General features: G+C 40.3%; 1 protein-coding gene across 4 annotated transcripts in view; it reads right to left on the bottom strand.

Moving 5' to 3' along the window:
* The window catches only part of ATP8A1 (ATPase phospholipid transporting 8A1), a 237,954-nt gene that overhangs the window by 178,369 nt on the left and 39,165 nt on the right, over positions 1–20,420 (bottom strand). For 3 of the 4 annotated variants that reach the window (XM_032334198.1, XM_032334197.1, XM_032334199.1), the window contains exons 4-5: positions 20,235–20,333; positions 14,218–14,263 (exon numbers count right to left, since the gene is read on the bottom strand). In XM_032334198.1, coding sequence (XP_032190089.1) covers positions 14,218–14,263; positions 20,235–20,333 — 145 coding nt within the window. Of the gene's footprint in view, positions 1–14,217; positions 14,264–20,234; positions 20,334–20,420 lie in introns of those variants that run through there. The other variant, XM_032334200.1, reaches the window with a different exon arrangement.

Consider the following 20,420-nt stretch of genomic DNA (forward strand, 5'->3'; position numbering starts at 1 on the left):
GATGGAGGTGTAACATCTTCCTTATCCATTCATCCATTGAAGGGCATCTTGGCTCTTTTCCACAGTTATGCGACTGTGGCCATTGCTGCTATGAACATTGGGATAGAGATGGTCCTTCTTTTCACTACATCTGTATCTTTGGGGTAAATACCCAGTAGGACCTTGCAGCACTATAAATTAGAAAAATTTAAACAGTAGGTAGAGCCCTTCACTGCCATTTATTTTATTTCTGATTCTATCTCATATTAGTACACACACCCCCAACTGAAATACTTAAGTTTTTGAAAACTCAGTTGTCCAATATTTCTACAACTGAGATGTGGCATGAAAACAAAGACATCAGCTTATCTGGAAAGCTCAGCAGGTCCATCAATTCCCACCCATGCCTGGACCAGAGGGGTGGCTGCCTCTTTCCAGGGGCTCACCATTCTATCACTGTGTTCACGGCTTCCTGTGGCTTCATTCCGGGTCTGCTTCCCTTATTTAGGGCAACTGTCTAGCTCACGCTTACGAGGTTTTCTTTTGTTGACTGAGGTATAACAAAATGTATAGTTCTTAAGTCTTGAAAACTGTAAACACTTGTGAATCCACCACTCACAATGAGATATAAAACTCCGGAAAGACCCCTTATGCTCCTTTAAAATCCATCCCTCCATCTTCAGAGGCAAATATAAATTAGTCACCATAGATTAGTCTTGCATTTCATATACATTGACTTATACAATATGCATCTGAGATTCTGTTTGTATGTAAGCAATGAATCACTAAATTCTACATCTGAGACTAATATACTGAATGTTAACTGGAATTTAAATTAAAATTTGAGGAAAAAAATACATGTATTTCTCAAAGTGAAAAAAAAAAAGACTTGACTTTTCCCAATTACATTAACATGGTGCTATAGTAAATAGATTTCTAGACTCTGTATTTTACTGATCAATTTGCATATCTTCACATCAATATACCCATCTTGATTATTCTAACTTTATGGTAAGTTTTGAAACTAGGTAAGTCGTCCACTCTGTTCTTTTTCTTTTTATTTATTTATTTATTTTTAAAGATTTTATTTATTCATTTGACAGACAGAGATCACAAGTAGGCAGAGAGGCAGGCACAGAGAGAGAGGGAGGAACCAGGCTCCCTGCTGAGCAGAAAGCCGGACCCCGTGGTTCGATCCCAAGACCCGGGGATCATGACCTGAGCTGAAGGCAGAGGCTTTAACCCACTGAGCCACCCAGATGCCCCTCACTTTGTTCTTTTTAAATACTGTTTGGCTACTCTAAGTTCTTTGCATTTCCATATAAATTTTAGAGTCAAATCATTAATTTTGGGGATTTGAGGATTCCTGGGATTTTGATTTTGAGTGAGTCTTTCAACTCAGGGACAAAACTGTATCACTGCATTTATTTACATCTCCATTAACTTCTCTCAGATACGTTTTGCAGTTTACAGTGTATGGGTTTTTCATTAGATTTACTTACTGATATTTGGTAAACTTTTCTTATACTGTAAGTGGTATTTTTACTCCATTTTGTACTGGCCATTGGTAATATACAGAAATGAATTAAACTTTCATACAATGACCCTGTCATCTTATAAATTTGTTGAATTCATGTATTAGTTTGGGCAGGGTTTTCTTGTTTTTATAACAATATACTTTCTAAGAAACTTAACTTCCTTTCACTAACGATGCCATACTGTGATCTGCGGTGGTTTTATTATGGTCATATGCCTCACTGTTCATTTCTTTGCTTTTTAAACTCTTCTGCAAAAAAAAATTTTTTTGAAAATCATGAATAATTTTTTAAAGATTTTATTTATTTGTGAGAGAGAGCATGCAAAGGAGTAGGGGGAATGACAGAGAAAGAGAGAGAGAGAGAAGCAGACTCCTCACTGAGCAGGAAGCCCCACGTGGGGCTCGATCCCAGGACCCTGGGACCATGACCTGAGCCAAAGGCAGATGCTTAATGGACTGAGCCACCCAGGTGCCCCAGAAAATCAGGAATAATTTCTACTACTAAAAATTTCCTGTTGATTTCCTGCCCTAAGCATCTCAAATTCTGCCAACTTGTATCTCCTCCACCACCGCCATCACCAATACTCCTACTTCAAGCAACCATTGTGTCCCAGCTGGCTTGACCATTAGTTTCCCACATTTACTCTTGATCTTTTTCAAATTGAGTTTCTACAGTATAGTTCCAGTGACTCCACATAATGATTTTCCATATAATGTACAACTATGGATTATAATGTGTCAGTCCACACATCCTTACATATATTTCTCTACAAGGTTAGGTCACTCCTTGATCAAAACTATTCAACTGTCTCCTCCTGGCTCATGAAGTAAGTCAAAGCACCTTGAAGACCTTTGATTAGCAGCTCCTGCCTACTCTCTGCTATTACCTCCTGCCTCTCCCCCTAAATCCTACCCATAGCTCTGTGTGAAAGCAATATGCTCTTTCCTGTCTCAAAACTGCATGTTTCCACGACTGGAACACTCTTTCCTTCCATCCTCATCTAAGTAACTCCTACTTAAACTCTAGATCTTCAGCTTTCAGGGGACATATTGTGAGTCCCACTCCTTTCCCACTACCCTCAAGTCTAAATAAGCTTATTGCACTTTTTCCTTCAGAGCACTTGAGGCAGTTTTACTATATACTATACAGTCTGGGGCAGGAGATAGCCCTTACATAAAGGGCTATGTAAGGACTATCTCGTGCTCCAGACTGTAAGATCTGTGACAATGGGAACATTCTCTATTCTAGTCACTGCTCAATTCCCAGTGTAACAACACCGTGATGCAAAGGTGCTCAGTGAGTCCTTGCTGGATGGAAAACTGGATCCACTGGTGTGTTTGGGAGATCATATGAAACCGCAAGAATAGTTACACAGACTTACTAAAGATATAACTCTGCCTCCCAGTAGGTCCTATGTTAAGAATACATGCACCCAGTGTTTTGTTTTTTTTTTTAAATAGCTATTTAGAAAAACATGTTGGCAATTCCTCAGAAAGTTAAGCACTGAGCTACCATGACCCAGAATATCCACATCTAAGTATATATCCGAGAGAACTAAAAACATATGTTCACATAAGAACTTGTACACAAATATTTATTGTAGCATTATTCACAATAGCCAAAAGGTAGAAACCACCCAAATGTCCATCAATTCATGAATGGTTAAATAAAATGGGGTATATCCAAATGATGGAATATTATTCAGTCATAAAAAAGAATGAAATGCTGATAGGTGCTACAACATGAATGAATCCTTGGGTATGTTAAGTGAAAAGAACCAGACAAAAAAAGGCCACACATTATGTGATCCCATTTGTATAAAATATCCAGAATAGACAAATCCATAGATATAGAATATAGATTCATGGATGTCAGGAGCTTGTGGAAGAGGGGTGTGGGGAATGAATGCTTACATATACGTGTCTCTCTGGGTTGATGAAAATATTCTGGAATCAGCAGTAATGGGTCTATAACTTTGTGACTACACGAAACATTGAAATATATCCTTGAAAATAATGAATTTATGGCATTTGAATTATAACTCAATAAAAACTGTACCTAAAAAGATGCCAATGAACTACTTAAACATTTGCTTAAAACAGACTCAGTTTTGTAAGTTCCTAAAATGGTTCCAGTGGGAGCCGTTGGAAATGTTTATGTAACCATCAGATGCACTAACATGAGTATCCTATGATGTCAGTTCCAGTCCACAGCTTCTAGATCTGTAATCCCAACCAGCCCTCCCCAGGCACCTGGGTGGCTCAGTCAGTTAAACTCTGGCCTCTTGTTCTTAGCTCAGGTCACATTCTCGGGGTCCTGGGATCGAGCCTCCTACCTCATGGTCTCTGCGCTCAGCAGGGAGTCTGCTTAAAGATTCTCTCTCTGTCCCTGCCCCCACTGATGCTCTCTCTCTAACATAAATAAATCAATCTTCAAAAAAGAAAATAACGAACTAGCCCTCCTTGAAATGCTGCTGCTTTGCAGATGTTTGTTAGTTCACATCTAAAAATAGCCCGAACCACTGTACTGGGTCCCCCTGAACAGGACGGAGGTGTCCTAACAGGCTTGCCAAACTCCGCAGCCCACGCCAGGGAGTCCCTGCTCAGTAACAAAGGTGGAAACCTGGGGTACCTTCTGCAGTACCATAAACAATCCTTCAGATCTGCCTCATGTCTCCATTTTCCCTCCCTGCTGCTCCTTTCCCCTCAACATTGCTCCCATCACTTTTTTGAAGATTTTATTGACTTATCTGAGAGAGAAAGAGAGAGAGCACGCACAGGTAGCAGAGCAGCAGGCAGAAGGAGAAGCAGGCTGGCGCGCAGGAAACCCCAGGATGCTTACCCAACTGAACCACCCAGGTGCCACCACCACTTCTTCCTGTGCATTTGAACCTACCTATCTCCTTCCCCTAACCGACTTTTCTGCACTTCCTTCTCTCTCAGTTCACCTGCCCTCCTGTATCACCTCTGGGGGGTAGAGGCTCTCTGCTTCCACCCAAACGTTTCCTGAAAATTCACTTTTGAAGAGATACAAGGGAAATGTGGCTTGCTGAAAAATTTACATGACAAAGAAACTTTTATTTATTTTTTTAAAGATTTTATATATTTATTTGAGAGAGGGGGGACAGACAGTGACGGCGAGAGAGAGAGCACAAGCAGGGAGGAGAGAGAGAAGAGGCTCCCACTGTGCAGGGAGCCCAATGCGGGGCTCGATCCCAGGACTCTGAGATTATGACCTGAGCTGAAGGCAGACGCTTAACCAACTGAGCCACCCGGGCGCCCCTCATTCTAGTTTCTTAACATGAGGAATACTAACTGGTGCATCCTCACAAACCTTTCTCTAGACAAACATGAACACAGGGACTTTTGTTTTCTTTCCTCTACAAATTTACTCCTCTACAGCTTGGTTTTCCACTTAACATGTCATAGATGTTCTCACGACACAGCAGAGATGACCCATTTTTGAAAAAAAAAAACCACTATAGGGACCGTCCATTACAATGAGTCAGATAACCGAACAGTTTCATAAAATTCTATAGGACAGACCCACAAAAAGTGTCATCAAGACAGAGAATGTGATCCAGCGGAAAACGGATAGCATGGTGGTCCGAGAAACTTCCAGGCACAGTTTCCAGGGACATACATGTTTCCTGGGACATTTCATCACATCCACCTAGGACAGGTATTTCGAATCTCCAAGATATGTTCGATAAATCTCAATTTCAAGGAAGCCTGGGGAAAATTTCCAAGGGATCGTTTATAGCCCCAGTTAGCCAAGGCAGACTATGTAACAGTTTATACCAAGTGAACCATCAATCGATACAAAGACACAACCCTTAATCTAAGCAGAGAAGCTGGTCTTGGGTGCCACCAGGGGGAGTTTCAAACCCTAGATAGCACATTACAAATCACCAGCTGGTCTATCTTGTTCCGCTCTTGGCCCTAGGAAATCCCTGAGATAAGCACACAGCTATTCCAGTCCAGCTGTAAAGAACTGTTTTACACAAAAACTGTTAGCAGAACGTATTTGACTATCTTCCGATTAATGGGAATTCTGACTTCCTTTTTTTTTTTTTCTACCACCTCAAACAACACTGAAATCTATTTCTATGGCTGTATTCTATAGGACATGATCCTTAAAGGGGCGTTGCTGGCTCTAGGGCATTTGTGTTTGAACCTTTAACAGATATGATGGGATTACTTCCCTAAGAATCATCTGCAATCCATGCTCTCACTAGCCATGTAATGAAGTTCCACTGACTATAAGCCCAGACGAGCACACATTGTTATCAGTTACTTCACTTGACTTTTGTCCATCGGATGGGTCCTGATTTACTCTGAAGGTTACAGTGGCCTGGACTGATCAAAGTAGAAGTTACCTTTATGTCTCTACTCTGAGTTAGAATCCTAACCAAGTACAGTAACATTTCTTTGAATGTACCAGATTCTCGCAGCTCAGCTGGTAGTCTAGGGACCCCAGCCAGCATCAGCATCACCTGGAGACTCATAAGAACTAAGAAAAGGTTTTTAACCTCCTCTTCCTTTTTTTCTTTTGTTCTTGAAATATAAAACTAGAACCCAGCAATAAAGACTAGAAGCGTGTAACTTCTTCAGACTGGAGGCCAAACCCATTTTAGGACACAGGGAATAACAGAGAATTCTGGTGAAGTTAAAAACCAGCTCACAACATAAAAAAGGTTTCTGTGTACAAAATCAAGGCTTGAATAGTGGCCAAGGATAAAAGTCAATCACATAATTCACAGTTGTCTTTACTTCGGAAGTAGTTCCTAAACATCCAACCACAGAACAATTAAAATAAGCCATATCACATGTATTATGCTGGTGACTGAAATAGCAACACAGTTATTTTTAATCCCTGACCTCCTCTGACCCAGCTCCAACCAGTTTAAGAGGAAGCAAGAAATTATGCCACATCCTTTTCGGAGCTTTTAGCTTCCTTGGGCCAAAGGTACACTTACTTTACACATCTAGAGTATCAGAGTTCAAGAGGTGCGCTGTGGAGATGATTGGTGATGCCTGCTTTGGCAGAATTAGGAGAATGGCCTGTCTGTCCTATGGTGCTTGAACAGCTCTTTCTTTTAAATGCAAAAAACTCCTCTTCTGTGGTTCCAGCCAAAACCACCTGCTACGGTTGTCACCCAGTTAATTAGTCTGGCAGTATGCAGAGAAGAACTCAGACTTTAAACAAATACCTCAAATGTCACCTGATTTTACTTAGCAGGATACTACTGAACAGCTTTGTTGTAATGGGTTTCTTTTTGAAATGAAAACATTCTGTTAGAGTCCCTTGGGAGTTCCCTAATCAAAGGCCCTGGAGAAACCGGCAGTCTCTCAGGACGCAATTAGACGTTGCACAGGTACAGATAATCACTTCGAATCTAATACCAGCTTCTCAGGGAGAAGCTGTCACCCCTGCAAATGAAACAGTCCACCCCTGAGGCTATTCCTGAAACAATCACTGGGCTGCCATTCCTGGGCAAACATGCCTCTTCTTCAAGTCGGTAACAAGAGGCAAGTTCTCCAGAAGGATGATGGGCACTCCTGATGTCACGGAGGACAGAGAAACCACAGCAAAGGTGGTACACTCCAGCTCCTACCTGGCTGTAAGCATTGAAGGGGAGCTGTAGTGCACTGAGGAGGGCAGGGCACAGCTGAGACCCTGGCTTTGAAGGAAAGAAAGCCAGAATACCCATATTAAAGCATCAATTCATTCACTATGTAGACCCTGGCATTCTAAAGACAATTGTAAGGCAGAAACCTCTTTGTGGCAAGCATTGAGGTTGCACAAAACTCTTCTCCATGAATTTGCATATACAAGTCAAGTTAAATAACCATCTGCTTAGAGTCTATCAGCAAAAAAGAAGGATGGAACTTTCTGAATACTGCTCTCGTCCATATTCTATATACGGCTTTTCAATTAGTTGATACTATTTCTATCACCAAATTTATGAGACTTAACAATGCGCCAGCCTCACTAGCAGTATCAGCATCACTGAGAGTTTCTTAGGAATAAACTTCTAGCAGGGTGCCTGGGTGGCTCAGTCAGTTAAGCATCTATCCTTTGGCTCAGGTCATGATCCCAGGGTCCTGGGATTGAGCCCCATGTCTGGCTCCCTACTTAGTGGGGAGTCTGCTTCTCTGTCTCCCTCTGCCCCTGCTCCTGTGTTCCCCTTGCTCTCGCTCAAATAAATAAATAAAATCTTTAAAAAAAAAAAATGAATGAATCCTGGGACCCTAGGGAGGCCTCTAGAGACTCTATGGGTGCGTCCAGAAAGCTGTTTTTGAACGAGTGACTCATAAAAACAAAATATGGTGAGAAGACATGATCAGGGCAAAAGAGTCAGCAATCTCCTTTTCTCAAAACATTTTTCCTCAATCCTGCTCCCAGAGCCATGAATCATTTGCTTTTTTTTTTTTTTTAATCACTTAATCGAACAATTCCTTGAAAGAAAGATCTCCCTGCGTTGCGTCAGCAGTAAATAATTCCACTGTTCTCGAAACTGGGCTTTGGTTCCTACAGTTTTGCTGGGGCTCTGCAGCTTAGAGCTGGAGCCCCTGTGAAGAATCGTGACTTCTTAAATGCTGGACGCAGTGGGTGTCCCAGTCTAATTTGCCAGCATTTGGTGCTTGACAAGATTCTCTCGCCTTTGCCTGAGTCTAGTTGGATCTGTCTGCTGTGGGTTTTTCTTCGCCTTCCCATCATCACGCCCTAGCCCCGCTCCCTGGTTAATCAAAAGTCAATCTCTCTGCTCCTCACACCTCCCCCTCTCCACGCAGCTGTCAAATTCTTCTTCTAAAAGTACAACTAGGAACGTAGCCATACTCTCCACTAATTCCTTCCAACGTCTCTACCCTGGTTTTCAAAAGCATCCAAAAAAGGACCCTAACTTGCCTTCCCACCCCTGCCTCCATTGCTCTGTGACAGGTATCTTATGTTCTGGCCAAAATAGACTATTTGCTGTTCCCACGATACATCTCTGCCTTTCCACCTCCTCCTGAATCACCCACTGCTACCATCCCAATAGCTCTGTTTACTGAAAAGCCCACTCATCCTTCACAAACCTCGAAAATGACATTTTGGAATTCCTGCTGCTCTCGTTTGGCCCCTTCTAGTTGTTCTAGCAACTAGAATTATATGCATCATAAATTAGTGACCATCTTCCCTCTCCACGAGATCCTAATTTCATGGAGAACAAGAACGCAGCCTGGTTTCTTTTTGCGTTTTTCTGTACTGGGTCTTCCGCAGAGTATATGCTCAGCGAGGACTCCCTCAAGTGAGACAGCTAACGCTCAGAGGCCCACCTGATTTTCCTTTCTTACTTTAACAACGGCCCTAAATTTCCTCAGTGCGTGTCTGCTCCTCAGTGGGCAACTTGCATTCATGGGTCAAATGAAAGACAATCTGGGCTTCTCTTTCCCCTCAGATAAATGTGGGCTCTCTCTCCAGAGCTACTGTTGAAAATACCTAACCAGTTCAATTTATGCACCCTAAGATCTTCGCAATTATTTGAAAATATTAGCTATCTTATAAGGGGCTGAAACATGATTTAGGCCGTACATGTGCTCAATTTTTAAGCCTCATATTTCAGATCATGCAAACAATATTCCGTAAGAGCTATTTATAGGTAAGATGATGCCCACGTGGCAGAGTGTCTACTCGGGTCTACAGGATGGCTCTGACACGGGGCTACCTCCAGGGAGACACCAAGGCAGTGGCTCGGCTTTTCCAACAAGCAGGAGCCTGGTGTGACCTTAAGTCCCTTAGCATGGAATGAACTCCTCCAGAGGGATTCAGCCTGTGAGTAGATCACTTCACGCTTATCACCAGTCCACCCAGGACAACTGCACACCCTTCCTACAAAGAGCTTTGAGGGGGCACTGGTTTCCGGGGGCAGGAAGGTGATACTGTGCCCCGCAGGGAAGCAGCCTCCTGGCGGCTATCAGCACCCACCACCTCACTTCCACTTCTGAGAAGGGTGAGGTAGCTCCAAGTCAGGAAGACAGAGCTCAAGATAAGATCTGAGATTTTCAGCTACATGCCTAGTTGCTGTGGTCCTTTTCTCAATTAAAACAGAGAAAAACAACTTTATTAAAAACTGACTCTAATGGCTGCTACAAAATAAAACCAGGTGTGAAACAGACCAACTAATAATTAATGGTGGTCCTTGTTCAACTACAGCATCAAATCAGGTGACTGATGGGTTACCAGGAACCACAGGTTACCGCCCATTTAGTCTCACTGGTGGAATGTATATACATCATCCTTCAGGGAAGAGATCCAAACCCAGGATTTTTTTTTTTTTAACTTATTTATTTGACAGAGAGAGATCACAAGTAGGCAGAGAGAGAGGAGGAAGCAGGCTCCCCGCCAAGCGGAGAGCCTGATGTGTGGCTCGATCCCAGGAACATGACCTGAGCCGAAGGCAGAGGCTTTAACCCACTGAGCCACCCAGGTGCCCCTAAACCCGGGATTTTTTTTTTTTTTTAAAGCAAATCTATTCCATTAGGGGGCATTTTTTCTTTTTCTAAATTCTAATTTTTAAGATCCTCAATATCTTCTTTAGTCTGCACCTGAGGCCCATCTTTTCCCAGGGCTCTGCACTGTGATTTTATGTGAAACTACCTTCCACTTGAAATACTGGCACACTAGGCACAATAGCTTACTTCAAGGGAAAAAAAAAATGTAAATATGGGTTTACAATTGAAAAAGAACTAGCTCAACCACTATCATAAAATCAGAGACTGTCTTCAATTTACATATTAGAATGATAATAATGAATTTACAATTTGCAAATTCCTGCAGAGCTAAATGTGGCAAAACAACCCAGATGAGGGATAGAGACTGCCCCAGTGTGTGTGTAGACACATGCAGAGAGGTATATCAAATACTTTTAGTTCAAGTATTGAGGAAGAAATCAAAGAAAATGAAGGTTAGTTTAGATGCAAAGAAAACCAGGGCATTCTGAATTTGGCAGTGCTCTGGAGCTTTCAGTAACGGAAGTGGTAAGTGGACACAGTACTGTGTTCATAGAAGGCAAAGCGATGATATCACTTCAGCAGTGAAGGTAAAAAGACAGCAAAAGCTTCCATTGCATTAGCATTTCATCAGTGTCTGCAAATCAGTCTCGGACACAGTGTTTTGAAACACTGCCTTTTGTCTTGTTTATACCCCAGATAATGAATTTTCAAGAAGCCTCCTTTCTTTTTTTTTTAAGATTTTTATTTATTTATTTGAGAGAGAGGGTGAGAGAGAGAGCGAGCATGAGAGGGGAGAAGGTCAGAGGGACAAGCAGACTCCCCATGGAGCTGGGAGCCCGATGCGGGACTCGATTCCGGGACTCCGGGATCATGACCTGAGCCGAAGGCAGTCGCTTAACCAACTGAGCCACCCAGGCGCCCAAGAAGGCTCCTTTCATTTCTAGTCTCTTTTTGCTTTTCTGTCTGCATTCGAGTTTCTCCGTGGTAAGAGGTTCGTCCACCCATACAGGCCTCTGGGCTAAGAGGTTTGGGGAGTACAAAGATACACCTATGTAGTCCAGGGTATGCACACCATCACATGAGAAAAACACGGGGGCCCAGAGAAGCAATCACAGCTCATTGGGAGGAGTGAACCACAATCCTCAAAGGTTCACTCATACTCCCTGGGCTTCTGACCATCAGTTTGCTCTCCCTCAGCAGGTAGGTCCTCAGAGAGCAATATATAGTTTCGCATGGTAAGCCCACTGAACCGTCTACCTAGGCAACTTCTCTGTCTCTAGGACAAGAAATGGCTTGTTCCCATAAGTGCTGATGATAGGCTCAAAAGGTAAAGTTTATGAAGTTGTGAGTTAGGTCCCAAATCCATAACTGCATGGATGAAATTGCATAATGATGAAAATGAGGCATCAGATAGTCTACAGTCAAGTGGATGAAAATGTTATAAATGAAATTATGAATTTATATTTTTGAACTCATTAGGGAGTGACAAAAAAAAGTCACTCTAGTGCTTTGATGTAAAATGAGGAGACAAATACTAATTTCTCTAAGGAAAGAGGATTAATATTTGAATCTGACAGAAAGGTATCCTCTCACATATTATATGGTCTTGGTAAACATTTATAAAATGAAAATTTAAGTTAAATACTTCAAATGCCTGCCAAAAGATGAATTATCTGTCAAAAAATAGCCCCCCCTTCCCACTCCTACATCCATTCTTGTCTCAATTCAGGAAAGCAAATTGAATTTCATTCTGGTCTAATGACAACAGATGGCTTTTGTATTAAGCAATTTCAGTTATCTTACAGCAAACAGTATCCTACTCAAAACATTTCTGTTATCTCCTATTAACTGCAAAACAAAAAGATAACCAACATTCAGCGAGGCAAAGAAAAAAAAATACTATTCCCTCAGAAAATAAACTTAAGTATCAAACTAAAAGTCAGACTTTCTTGGATATAGAATTCTTAAGTTTTCTGTTGATTTTAGGATGGTTTTTATAGCTATTAAGTCCTAATGTTTTATTTTTGACCTGAGTTTTATATACTAGGGAAGCTTTCTCTCTTACTTGCCTGTTCATTTTTAGCCATAGAGCTAATCTGGTTAATCCAGGATAAACTGATGAACAGAGAATGATAATTAAGAAATATTTTCTCTAGATAGAAGAAAAAAGGGAGGATTTGGGGAAGTAGGTAAGTACCTGGAATATTGGGAAACCCATCAGTACAAGGTATAGTAGCCTAAAATCATCATAGCTATGATGGTTGCTCTTCAGTTAAACATTATTGATTTCTTGGGGCAAGGCTCGAGGATTGATAACTGCTAGTCCCTGAAGATAGCTCTTGTAGATAGCTACAAGATACATTATGTATCAAAAAAACAGTTACATATTTTTGGTTCAAAAGCTGTTATTAAATATTCTAAGCAACATGGCAACAAATGCAAATGTATTTTTGCATACTGTCCAAAACACCAGTACCAGTAACATCTGGATTTTTTACCCTTTCAATTCCTTTTGTTGTCTCTTCCCACCCAAATTCCTAGAGTTCCTTTGTTCCCCTGGCTACCAATAGCCTCTTACTCTGTTCTCCAACTTGAGTCTGGATGGTCATCCTGTCTCTTTTTGGCTTGTAAACCTTCAAGAGCTACTCAGCATACTCAAGAAAAGTTGGAATCTCCTTCAGTTGGGATTCAGGCCCTGGAAAATTTGACCTTGGCTTTCCTTTTTAATCATGTGTTTGCTTCCCTTTGACATGAATCTCCTTTCTTCATCTGACACTCTGGTAATGGTTCAACAAGGCAATCCAGTAGCCTTTTTCATTTCTGTTCAAGATAACCTCTCTTCCCTCTTTCTCACTCAACATATGTGTAAGGTCTTCCCATCTGGACGTCTCTGCTCATTCGAAGTGTTCCCTAAGATTGAAGATAAACCTCAAATTACCCCCAAATTTTCTCTCCTTTTAGATCCACGCAGGACTTAATATAGGAAGCATTATTTGTCACTTTGAAAAATCTAGAGAGACACTGAGATCAGCTAATCCAAATCTTTCATTTTGATCCATACAAGATCATATCTTATGCTTTCTCACATGTCCCATAATAAAGAATCTCAGTAAATATTTTAATTTATTAAGTGATACTTAAATAAATGTACCCTTTGTATAAAAAATCAGCAGAAAATCCTTTAGGGGAGGGCATAAGCAGATGATCCCTTTGGAAGAAAAGCAGGGTATTTGGCAGGTCCCATAAAAATCACAGCAGTATAAAAATACTATTTTTAATCACCAGCTAACTTTGGCAGACAAGGCTGATCCTTATCCTATCAGGGAACTTCAGAGAGGGATGAGATTCTCAGATGGGGCAGGCAAGCTCAGGGATGGGATGAGATGTCTACTTCACATGTTCCTGGCTATTTTTTTTTTAATTAAGATTTTATTTATTTGTTTGACAGAGATCACAAGTAGGCAGAGAGGGAAGCAGAAAGAGAGAGGGAGAAGCAGGCTCCCTGCTGAGCAGAGAGCCCAATACAGGGCTCGATCCCAGGACCTTGCAATCATGACCTGAGCCGAAGGCAGATGCTTTAACCCACTGAGCCGCACAGGTGCCCTTTTTTTTTTTTTTTTTTTTTTTTAAATCTAAGAGCATTATGGTCTAGTTATGTTCTTGTGCTAGAGGTCATTTTGTTTTTCTCTGTGTCAAAAAGAGACCCACAACAAAAGAGCCATATCAAAATGTCATGTGTTTCCCAGAAGCTGGCCAGGTTTTTGTTTATTTCTGGGTATATATCATCTGTATGTATAGTATAACACAAAGTACTTCCAACATGCCTTTTAACAAGTAACACCACATCTGATTGTTTTCTATCAGTCTTACCTAGAGTAACATCTATTGATCACCAACAAAATACAGACATCTTGCAGCACTTAACATGTCAAAACATCTGCTGATTTCATGGTCAGTATTTTAGAACACATTGCTATGAGGCAATTAAATGTATTAAAAACGTTTTCTTTCAAAAGTATTACCACTGTAAATCATTCTAATGTGAATTTAAGTGTCATGCTAATAAATTGTACAAAAAAACAAGGTTATCCTGGAACAAGAACTTAAGAGATACACAGTATTTTCAATTTAATTACATTTAATTGAAGTGATTGGTACACATTACTGTATCTGACAGGAGAAATAAAATGTAAAAATCCTACCTTGTGTCTGTTTCTTGTTCACTGCATTATCAGCTTTATGACGTTTCTAAAGTTTAAAAGCAAAAACAGAAACTGTGAAAAAGTGGATGAGATTAATGAAACAGAGTAGCAGCTACAACAAGAAAGGTTTCTTTCAACTTATGTTTCTCAAAAGCTTTTGCCTTTCAGATCCATATCAATTTTATAAGCATGCTGCGGTGGGGTGATAAGAAGAATTAGAGGGTGTGTGGGAATTTTAAAATTAAAAACACGATCTATAGCATCGTCATACAGTACTCCTCTTCTGGGAGCACAGCTGTGCAGTCCGCAGAAGATCGTACATTATGATACAGGTTAAGATTAAAATTTTAATGTAATGGGAAAGGCTGATTTAGATTTTTACTTAAATAATTCACTTAAAAAAGACTGCCCAAGAGAATTATCTGTAACAACTACCGTTTAATAGTGGCACTGAAATATTGTCAGCTCTTATGAAATTCATTATCTAATTAGGCTGAGTACATCCTCCATAATTTAATGACATGTTGATGTGTCACTGACTAAAAACACATATACCATTTGCATAAAGCCTCTTCCATCCACTGCTTCTCAATGGTCCCTTCTCCCCATCATAAACCACGGAATCACATGATCATATCTCCTTCCACCCAAAGGCACCAAAAAAATTAAATGCTGAACAGAGGAGTTGGCCTAAGTCTAGATGGGTGAGTCTGAAGAGTCACATAAGCCAAGGTTTTAGAACAGAGAGCAAAAGAAACAAAAGGTCAGAGAAGGGAGAGAATTTGAGCGGCCAGGGGAAGCGATCTCGTCTACAGTTCAACTAGAGGTTTTCCATGGCTTCTGTCTAACCTTACAGCATCAAGTGTAACACACCAGCCTCTGTTGACATTACAGAAAAGTGTTGAGTATAACTAACTATGAACTCAAAAATCCTATCTTTAAAGCTCAAGGTTAGATTTACCTGCATAGACTTGGAATAGTTACTTTTACTTTTACTTGCATAGTTAGGTTGGAATGAATGTGAAACAAAGGAGTGCCTAATTTTTCCATTTGAGAAAAAATATGGTTTTTGGAATCACATGGCAAATATGGCCATACTCTCCGAGAGGGAAGGCCGGAGTTGTGGATTAGCGCTCCTTCCCAAAGAGCACCACTCAGGAGGACTGTCCTAATAGCTGGCAGTGTGAACTCAGTTCCCACAAACAATCAGCCATTGAACTGCACAAAATGCAAATAGGGCATTCAAAACGCCTCTATGGCAGGCCTGTAGAAAATAATTCTTGCCACATCCAGAAGCAGGGACACACTACAATTCTTTCTCAGAGCAAAACCCTCACTAATAAAACTGCAAAAATGTACACTTTCATTAAGCAAATTATTGCTCCCAGAAGTAAGCTTATGATTTACCAGCAAATGTTCTTCAATGAATTTTTAAAGTTTAAATTTGTAGCATCAGTAGAGAATATTTTATAATTGATGAAACTCTCAAATACTTAACTCTTTTTTATTCGTAAAGATCTATGGAAAACTAGAAAGTAACCCAAAATAAATTTTGATTCCAAAATAATGGTTCAAAGCAAATTTAGGTATTTGAAAGAGGTGCAAGTATTTCCAAAACAATGCACACTTGTGACAGAAAATAGTTAAGACTTCTAACTGATGGAGGCAAAGAAAAGTGAATTAATGAAACATTCCACTTAATCAGGAAATTTAATCATTGTGAAACCCAAGGAGATCCTGAACATTATTTTCCATCTACAGAGAATTCTTGCACAGGTGCATCTCTTTCCTTAGCCTTCCCGCCACAGAATGAATTAGGTCGCTCGTCAGGAAACGCTTGTGTTGAATATACATAAGGATCCCTCCAGATAGGCAGATTCTAATCTTACAACTATTTAAAAAAAAAAAAAAAAAAAGAATCTCTCAATCCCAAACAAATTATCACTCCTTCTAAAATGGACACTTCAGGAAACAATACAGTTATTCCATGAGTTCAAATATCTCCACTGTCCTAGAGTGAGAATTCATTTCCTATCACTGAGGCCTGGTGAATTACTTGGTATTATCAATATTTAATTGGCAGTGCACCAATAAAGTGTCCTGTGTAAATAATGCCATGAACTTTAGAATACTGAGGTATGTAGTGTTGACCACTTCCTCCTGGGAACCCTTCCCCCACACTTCTAAGTGTTTCTTATCTTATCCTTGCCCGGGTGTTCCACTGTACCTTGGTCCCTTCTTCATCTCCTATCTCGTTATACAGGGATAGAATTCCTCAAGGCTTACTCCCTGGCCCTCTTTGCTTCTTACTCTGTACTCTCTTCCCAGCTCAGCTCATCCGGACCTGCAGTTTCACTTGTAACTGATACATCAATAGATAGCAGCCAAGGCTCTCATCTGAGCTCCAGAGAGTTACATCCTATAGCCTCCTTGACATCTCCCTCTGGCAATCTCAAAGGCATCTCCAGCTAGGTCCACAAGGCAAACTAAGACTTTAACCCCCAAGCCTTCGTCCTTGTTCTCAGACATGGAGCCATACGCCATCTACTTGCACAAACCAGGAACTCGAGAGTCATCCTGGCATCTTCTCCTCTCTCTCACTCCCATCGAATCCTTCTTCATTCACGAATATTTACAGAACACCATGAGCCAGGTCCTGTTACTATTGGTGAGGATATAGCCATGAACAAGAGACAAAACTCTTGCTCTTTATGGAACTTACATTCTAGTGGTTGGAGAGAGAATGTGAGTCAAAGAAGTAGGGTATGCAGCATGTTGGATGGTGAAAAGTCTTATCGATTCTATTCTTAAAGCAATATTGAATTCATTTCTCTATGTTGCTTTATCTGCAATGCCACCTGGTCTAAATCTCCCCATTTTTTAAATACCAGCTACTAAAATATTCCTCTAACTACTGTATTCACATCCTGTTCTTTCCAACCCATTTTCTAAATTTTAGTCAAAAGGACTTTTGGATGATGATAATACAGTTAACGTTTATTCATCACTTTCTAGAACTAGGTACTGTTCTAAGGACTTCAGTGAATTATTTAATTCTTACAAGAGCTAGTGTGGTTACTTGATTAATGTCTGTCTCCCCTACTTGACTGCAAGCTCCAACCTGCCTTCTTTTACTCACTCATCTCTTCCTCATCTTTGGTCTCTGAACACCATGGACTTTCAAAAATTATGTTTGTTTTTCTTTTTTGAAGAATTAAGTTAACAAGTGTATAGTAAAGAAGGCATGTTTTTCATGGTGAATATTATCAATTTAACAACCAATCTTGACCCTTACCATAAGAGTTGGCATCACATGAAAAAATGATCAACATCATTAGCCATCAGGGGAATTCAAATCAAAACCACATTGAGATTCCGCCTTATACCAGTTAGAATGGCCAAAATTGATAAGGCAGGAAACAACGAATGTTGGAGAGGATGTAGAGAAAGGAGAACCCTCTTACACTATTGGTGGGAATGCAAGTTGGTGCAGCCGCTTTGGAAAACAGTGTGGAGTTTCCTCAAAAAGTCAAAAATAGAGCTATCCTATGACCCAGCAATTGCACTACTGGATATTTACCCCAAAGATACAGATGTAGTGAAAAGAAGGGGCTCATGTACTCCATGTTCATAGCAGCCAAGTCCACAATAGCCAAATGCAGAAGGAGCCAAGATGTCCTTCAACAGATGAATGGATAAAGATATAGTCCAATATGGTCCACAATGGAATATGACTCAGCCATCAGAAAGGATGAATACCCACCCTTTTCATCGACATGGATGGAGCTGGAGGGGATTATGCTGAGTGAAATAAGTCAAGCAGAGAAAGACAATTATCATATGGTTTCACTCATATGTGGAACATAAGGAATAACACAGATGACATTAAAAGAAGAAAGTGAAAAATGAAGTGGGGGGAATCAGAGGGGCAGACAAACCATGAGAGATTACGGATTACGGCAAATAAACTGAGGGTTTCAGAGGGGCGGTGGGGAGAGGGATGGTTGAGCCTGGCAATGGGTATTAAGGAAGGCATGTACTGCACGGAGCACTGGGTGTTATATGCAAACAATGAATCATTTATTCTATCTATTTATTTATTTATAGATTTTATTTATTTATTTGGCAGAGAGAGAGAGAGATCACAAGTAGGCAGAGAGGCAGTCAGAGAGAGAAGGGGAAGCAGTCTCCCCGCTGAGCAGAGAGCCCAATATGGGGCTCGATCCCAGGACCCTGAGATCATGACCTGAGCCAAAGGCAGAGGCTTAACCCACTGAGCCACCCACGGGCCCCTAAGAGTTTGTTTAAAAAAACAACAACAATAACAACAACAAAGAAAGTCTAGGATATCAATTTATTTACCATTTGTTTTCATAAAGAGGGGTATTAAAGCCATAGCTAGAGAGTTTATAGTTTTGTTAGGGAAAAAGAAAAAAGACAGGACCGGCAGCTGAGAGCAGCGATAATAACATGGAGTTCTAGAACAAAACTGCCTTGTTTTGAATTCTCATAGCACCAGTTATTAACTGTGAGACCCTGGGCGAGTTACCTTGCTCCTCTGTGCCTCCTCTCCCTTATCTATAAAATGGGGATAATACCAGCAATCCTTTAGAGAGTGGCTGGAAGACTTAGTAGATGTCAAGGATATAAAACAAGTACATGGATCCCAGAAACCCAACAGATGTGAGTCATGCCATTGCGGGTGGCCACAATACAGAAAAAGAGCCCTGGAGGAGATGGAATCTGATCCCGACCATTTCTCGGACACGTTTCATGACCTCTCTCAGCCCCAGCTTCCTTACCTTTAAAATGGGATTAATATCCAGCTTATAATGTTATTGAAGAAAAATATTTGTAAAACCACAGCACAATGTCTAGTTAATAATACGCACTTAACTAAAACTATGTCAAAGAAAGAAAAGAGAGCACATAAGGCGAACAAAGAGACAAATTACAGGGAAGACCGAGCCTTATAGATTGCGAGATCCAAGCGCAATTTAAAGGATGGTCAGTCTGTGTGGAACAATATAGGTAAAAAAGAGGGTCCCTTAAATTTTCCGCTCGTGGTCCCCATCAAGCATGTCATCTCCGATGAAGAGGATGGTGATGTTTTACACAAAAGCACACGGACATACAACCTCTGTCTGTTAGCCACTTGAATGTTTTGGATGATCTAAATGGACACTTGACCCTTTTCAATTTGATTCTCCACAGAAATAATATAAATATTTGTGCAACTTTAAACTGGAGCTTCCTAGAGAATGTCTCAGACCTTCCTCGCCTTACTGTCTGACTTGCCTAAGACTCAACAGAAGGTCATTTCAGATAGGTCTAAGGCTCCACAGAAGGTCATTTCAGATAGGCCAAGTATTTAAAGAGCATAGAAAAAAAAAATTGGCTTCCTCAATAAGGGAGTTAAAATAACGGTAAAAGAGAGGAAAAAGAAAAGTCTGAATTTAGTTGGGGGAACTTATTTTATGAACAGGAAATTGACTTCCCCTTTTCTCAGCTACTAGAGTGTAATAAAAATAGCAAATGTCATTACTTTCTTTCAGTAAGATAAAAGGAAGCTTAGAACTACTAAAGATGAAAAGGAATCAGTGGCATTTAAAGTAAAAAACGTGCATATGAATTAAAAATAAAACCTATGTTATAAGACCCTTTGCATTGAGATAATTTGGACGTAACTATGTTTAACTTGAAATAATCAAATTGAACATTGGGCATGAATGAAAATAATGGTCAGATACAGTTTTCTCTCCAAGCCAGCTATTGCATTTAATATAATTTCTTTTGTTACTAAACTACCAAGGCAGAGAACACTCTGCCAAGCATTCTGTCACAGTAATCCTGTAGAATCTAAGAGCAATGGACTCCAGAGCGTATTCTATATGTCTTTAAGTTGAACGGGCATTTTAAACAACTTGTGTCGAGCGTTAAACTTAAAGAGAAACTAATATTTTAAGATATGCATATAAAATTAGTCATATTTATTTATGAAAAAATGAAGCACTTACAATATCCTCTATGATCTCTTTGATAGCTGCCACAGCTAAAATAAATAAGAGAGGAACCAGGGTTGTGTAGCGACCTGTTGGGGATACATCAGGTATTTGCTATTTGGGGGAAGAAAAAAAAAGAAATCCAGTGAGAACTAGTAGGTTTATAATACGTATAAAAACAACCAAGTCTTAGTGCCTCTT

This window comes from Mustela erminea, chromosome 2 (assembly GCF_009829155.1).
Source record: "Mustela erminea isolate mMusErm1 chromosome 2, mMusErm1.Pri, whole genome shotgun sequence".
NCBI lineage: Eukaryota > Metazoa > Chordata > Mammalia > Carnivora > Mustelidae > Mustela > Mustela erminea.